This window comes from Corvus brachyrhynchos, unplaced genomic scaffold (assembly GCF_000691975.1).
Source record: "Corvus brachyrhynchos isolate BGI_N302 unplaced genomic scaffold, ASM69197v1 scaffold145, whole genome shotgun sequence".
Lineage (NCBI taxonomy): Eukaryota > Metazoa > Chordata > Aves > Passeriformes > Corvidae > Corvus > Corvus brachyrhynchos.
Genome location: NW_008238344.1, coordinates 303,218 through 308,716, shown reverse-complemented (window position 1 = coordinate 308,716; position 5,499 = coordinate 303,218). Strand labels below are relative to the sequence as shown.

The following is a 5,499-nucleotide window of genomic DNA, read 5'->3' as shown; positions in this document are numbered from 1 at the left end:
CACACCCCAGGCGGCCCGGCGTGCCCCCTGGCCCCCCCGCAGCCAGCAGCGGCTCAGCTCACTCAGCTCCAGGATGGGCTGCACCTTCAGCTGCACCGTCTCCCCCGACTGCCGGATCATCTCCACGATCTCATCCCGGGATTTGTTCTCCACCTCTCGCCCGTTGCTCCCCCCCAGCCGGTCGCCCGGCACCAAGCCCAAGGCCAAGTCTTTGGTGCCGGCTCCGGGCTCGGCGAAGTGCACGATGCGCCGGTACACCTGCCCGTCGGTGCCGCGGTCCAGCATGGTGGTGCGGCGCAGGGAGAAGCCGAAATCGCCGGTGTTGCGCCTCTGCAGCTCCAGCTGCCGTGGGGTGGGGGGCTGGGGGGGCACCAGGGCGGGCAGCCGCAGCTCGGCAGGGAACCTCTTGCCGACGAGCTCCGGCACCCTGGCACGCAGGGAGGTGGTGAGAGCGGCGCAGGGCTGTCCGGGGGGAACCCCCTGCTTGTCGAGTGGGGTCTCCAGCGTGCGCACCTCCACCTGGGGGGACGGGGCTGCCGAGTGCTCGGAGGGCGTGGAGGTCTCTGAGGTGCTCTCATCCCGGCTTTTCTGGGAGAAGGAGAAGCGTTTGACAATCACCTGGGAGTTCTGCTTGGCCAGGGAGCCGAACTTGGCTGCCCGCTGCAGCACCGAGCCCTTGAAGTTGGTATCCTCCGCCTTGAGATCATCGCTGGAGCTGGCCGTGCTCAGGTGGCCCGAGTCCAAGATGACGCTGCCCCGATTGCTGTCAGAGTCAATATCTGTGAGGTGCAGCTCAGAGCCACTGGCCACTTTAATGGGGATGGGGTTGGAGATCTCCAGACGGGTCTTGGAGTCCCGCTTGGAGGCACGGTTGAGGTTGAAGAAGCCCCGGCGCATGCTCATCTCCTCCAGGCTCTTGAGCTCAGCTGCTGACATTCGCTCCTTTTTCTCCTTCTTCTTCTCCTTCCGGGCCCCATCCTTCTCTTTGTCCTTCTTCATCAGGTTGAACATGGTGATGGGGGGCTTGGGGTGCTCTTGCCCCCACGGCAGGGCACTGGGTGGGGGTGCTGGTCACGGCACGGCCGCCTGTGCAGGACAGACAGGAAGGGTGCCATCAGAGAGCAGGACGGCCAATACCCACCCACCACCCTCCATCCACCCCACTGGTCACCCCAGCTGCCACCCCCAACCCCTGGGCCATGTCCCAGTATTCCCACCCTCCTTGGGGACCGCAGCACCACAGGGCTGAGACTGCCCCAGTCAATGTGTCCTCACCCTGGCTGGGCACCAAGCCCCAGGGATGCAACAGGGATGTTCCTGTACCCCCAGAGACACCCCAAAAGAAGCCCAGAAGCCTGGCAGTGCCTGGCACTGGGGCTGACTGCAGGCAAGGCCCTCAGCAGCTCAGGAGCTGTTTTGGAGCAGCACGGGTGGGCAGGGAAGAAAATATCCTGGTGGCTTTTGCAGCAGTTACTGCCGGCACGACAATCCCCAGGGTAAAACCCCCATCCCATCCAGCCACCAGCGTCCTGCCTGCTGTTCAAAAGCCCCTTGTCGAGGAAACAGAGGCCTTTCTGCTGCTCATCCTGGTTCCGGCCACCGCAAACCACAGGGACTGCTGTGGGCAGTGTCCCCACCAGGGAGGAGCTGGAAACACGGCCTGGAGCAAAGGTTGCTCTAATAAACAGGAACCTGTAAAATCACATCCCTCCCAACACTGATAAGTGTCTAATGGCGCCGTAGAGGCTGGGGCCGCTGCCGCCACCCTCCAGGAACAGTCGCTCTTTCATTCGGGCATCCCGCGCAGAGCGGGGGGAGCACCCAGCTTCCAGTGGGAAAAACACGGCTGGGCAGAAAACCCAGCTCCCTCCTGGAAAACCCCATGTGCACCCAGTGTCTGGGGACACCCAGTGCCTGGGAGCATCCACAGTCTCACCCTGCATGGGGTGCTATGGGACTCCTCTGCCCCTGGGGTAATTGGTAGCCCCCCCCAACCTCCATCGAGCGCTTGGGCTGCTGGTAAACAATTCCAAAGTGGAGCAGGCGGCTGGCAGCGCCCGTGGGACGGGCTGACAGCTATATATAACAGGGCAGGAAACTGCACAGGAACTTAACCTCAGCACAAAGGACAACAGGAAAGCTCCCCACGTTTGAAGCATCTGCTTTAGAGCTCTCTGACGGGTGTGGGGACAAGGTTTGGGATGGGTAGCGCTGCCCACGGTGGCAGTGCGGGCTCTGCCTGGGGTGCGGGGATGTTCTGTGCCAAGCTGCACCTTGGCTCCAGCACAGCATCAGTACTGCATCACCATCACTGCCTGGACCATCTGCCTGCAAGGGCACATGGTCTCCACTGCCCTTGAACACACTCAGTGGGACAAGGGAAACCTGTTTTCCCCTAGGCAAAGCCATACAGGGATGGCAGGGAACTCCCTGAACCTCGATGCCCCTCGGGGCCAAGGCAGAAGCACACGTGCACAGGAGAGGCCTGGCCACAGGGCAGGTGAGGACAGAGCTCTGCAAGCCATGGCACACTGTTGGCCCTGGGTGTGTGATACCTCCGAGGCAGTGAGGGGAAGCAGCCCGAGGGACAAGGTCAGGCTTGCAGCTGCAAGGCTCCTGGCCATGGCCAGAGGCGCTGCCACAGTTCTGTCCGCATCATCCAGCCCCGGGGTTCTGGCTGCTCTGCCTTCTTCACAGCACCTGGGGCTTTACCCAGACCCACAGCAGGACCTGGGCAGGGCAGGACCCCAAAACACATGAAAACAACCCAGTTCCTTTCTCCTCTCCCAGAACTGCTGGCTGTGGGGTGATCGCTGACCCAAGCCATGGGACAGCACAGCAGGTGCTGTCACAAAGGGCCCCATGGCCATACCATCCTGGGGGTGCCAGGGCCTCAGCACAGACAATGGCAGGGAGGAAACCACCTGCACCTGTTCCTGTCCCCTCTGTGTGACACGTACCACTGGTACCACAGTAGCCTGGGCATCCCTGAAGCTGTAGAAAGGGCTGCACCCCTGGGAGCACCCAGTGCTCACCCCATGGCTGCTGGGACCCTTCCCGGGGATCCCTTGGGAGCAGAGCCACTCATCAGGCAGGTGCTGGTTAGAGCCTCAGCGCCAGAAGACAGGCAGCCAGCGCGCTCTTTGTCCTCGGCGGTTTCTCTCCCGGCACACAGGCTGCCTCGCAGCCTTTGTATGCCCAACAAAAAGGGGGAACAGCGTTCCCAGCCGCATCGCTAATCAGGCAGCACTGGCGGCCACTGCCGCAGCCACGTGTGCCCCACTCAGGGCCACAATAGGCAGCAGTGGGGCAGGGAGACAGGACTTCTGTGGGCTGAGGAAAGGACTGCAGCATTCCCCCTGCGTTGGTGTCCCCAGCCCGTGTGGAAATTGTGGTTTGTTCCCTTTTCCCCAAGAAAGCTCCTGCCACGGATGGGTGCAGCCCAATGCCGTGAGCAGGAGGCGGCTGCCGAGCTTCTCCTTGCTCCTGATTCAGCCCCAACGCGCCTTCCCTGACTCAGCCCGGGCTCGCTCCGGGACTCCCCTTGGCCAGGCATGTTTGGGGCAGCAGCGTGCATGAGCCGTGACAGGGAAGGGAGAGGCGCCCGCCAGCGCTGGCTGCGCTCTGGGATCGCACGCGAGGATGCTGCTGTGTGACACTGGGCTGGCAAAAGATGAGGATGTAACCTTGGAAGGGCCAGATGGCAGAAAGAGAGATGCACCTCAATGCTCCCCAAGCCAAAAGTCCTCCCTGAGCCACTCAAGCAGGAGCCAGATGCACCTTCCTCCATGTCCCCCCCCCACCACAGCCATGAGCCCCCGTGTCCCTGCCAGGGCGTCAGGGAGTTCCAGGCAGGGAGGAAGGCGTTCACTGAAACTCCCAGCCACTCCTTCCCTCCTCGAGACGCAATCTCGTCTGACACGCTCCCGTGCAGGGACCTGCACAGCAAGTTTCACGGTCACCTGCCCTCCCTGCTCTGCTCCCTGATGCCAGCAGTAGGGCTGTGCTCCCACACCACTTTGGCACAGGAGCTGGTGGCTGTCCTCTGCTTGGGCACACCATGTTGGGGTACCCCATGCCCTGGCTGCGCCCAGCCAGGAAGGGATGATGCTGTGCCAGGGAGCGGGAGCTGCTGGCAGCGATTCTGAGCGGCCAGGCCAGCTCCCACGCAGGGCAAATGGGAGCTGACCTGCGTGATGGCTCTTTGCTGGACACAAGTTTTCCATGAAACAAGGAAATTTAGGGGGTTTCCAAATCCCTCTGCAGTGCCTTCCCTTACAGACAATGCTGGAATGTGTCAAGAGGAAAACAATCCCGGATCTACCTGAGTCACAGATGAGATGTGCCAACAGGCTGTCCCCAGAGCAGGATTTCAGGCCCTCCTGCTGCAGGAACCCCATGTCCAACAGCAAAGGAGACCCAGACTGGTTGTGAGGGGTCACCCTGGGCCAGGAGGGTGCAGGGGGTGCAAGCATCTGCCTCGCCCCAAAGCCAGGAAATGACACAGCTTGAGAGGTCTTACAGGGTAAACCCGGAGGGAGTGGGGCAGGATCCCAGCTGGGCTGCCAGGTGGGAGATGGTTCCATGACCAGCTGAGGGAGGACAGGTGGGTTACAGCCCCCTCAGCACAGGGCACAGGCCTCCCTCATTACCCTTTTCCAGCCCCAAATTCACAGCCTGACGCCCTGCATGGCCCAGCCCATGGCAAAGGTGAAGGGCTGAGCCCCAGCTCATTGGTGGGCAAAGTCCAGGGCTGATGCAGGTGTGGTGGGAATGCTCAGCTCCCGAATGGGATGGGACAGTGGGCAGGGGTCCCCTAATTCAGGAGTGCCAGGGCCAGCCTTGGGGTGTAGGAACACACTGCCATGTGCCCACACTTTCCTGTAATTGCCCTAAGTTTAGCTCTGGCACTGGCTGACCAGAAAATTTGCATCTCACAGGCCGGCTGGAAACCACACGATTTAGGGATGTGCATCCCAGCCCTTGCCCGATGCTCCAAATATTCCTCTCTGGGAAAATTAACAGGCGCTGGGGTAGCCACAGCCCTGCGAGCCCCCACCACCCCCAGCACAGCAGCTTGCTGAGGGCCACCACCTCTGTCACTCCAAAAAAAGTGCCTCAGGTGCCAGTGGCACCGGCCCCAGCAGCGATGTGGTTAGTGGCGAGCCAGGCTAATGGCTTTGGATGCAATTCCCTGGTGGTGTGGGAAAGGCCCAGGCCAGCGGGTTCTCCCTGGAAGCAGGGCTGGCCCTGGGGAGCCCTGCAGCCGGTACCGGGGTACCCAACACGGAGCACCTGATAATGGGGCACCCTGCAGGGGGGACACACAGGGACACGGCACACAGAAACACACCCCGCACAAGGTGACACACACATGCAAACCCGCACACGCCTGACACCGGGGGCTGCACAGGCGCTGCAAGACAAGAGCGGGCCATGCCCACACCCACACCCCGCAACCGGGGGGCGGCACCGGGGGGGCCGGCACCCACCCACCCA

The 5,499-nt window shown here is 62.2% G+C and overlaps 1 protein-coding gene across 1 annotated transcript in view; it reads right to left on the bottom strand.

Annotated features, from left to right (window-relative positions):
• Positions 1-1,086, bottom strand: part of MYO18A (myosin XVIIIA) — a 32,206-nt gene extending 31,120 nt beyond the window's left edge. The window contains exon 1 of the mRNA XM_017735160.1: positions 4-1,086. Within this exon, the coding sequence (XP_017590649.1) occupies positions 4-1,011 (1,008 nt within the window). The 5' untranslated portion in view covers positions 1,012-1,086. The remainder of the gene's footprint in view (positions 1-3) is intronic.
• Between the last annotated feature and the right edge of the window lie 4,413 nt (positions 1,087-5,499).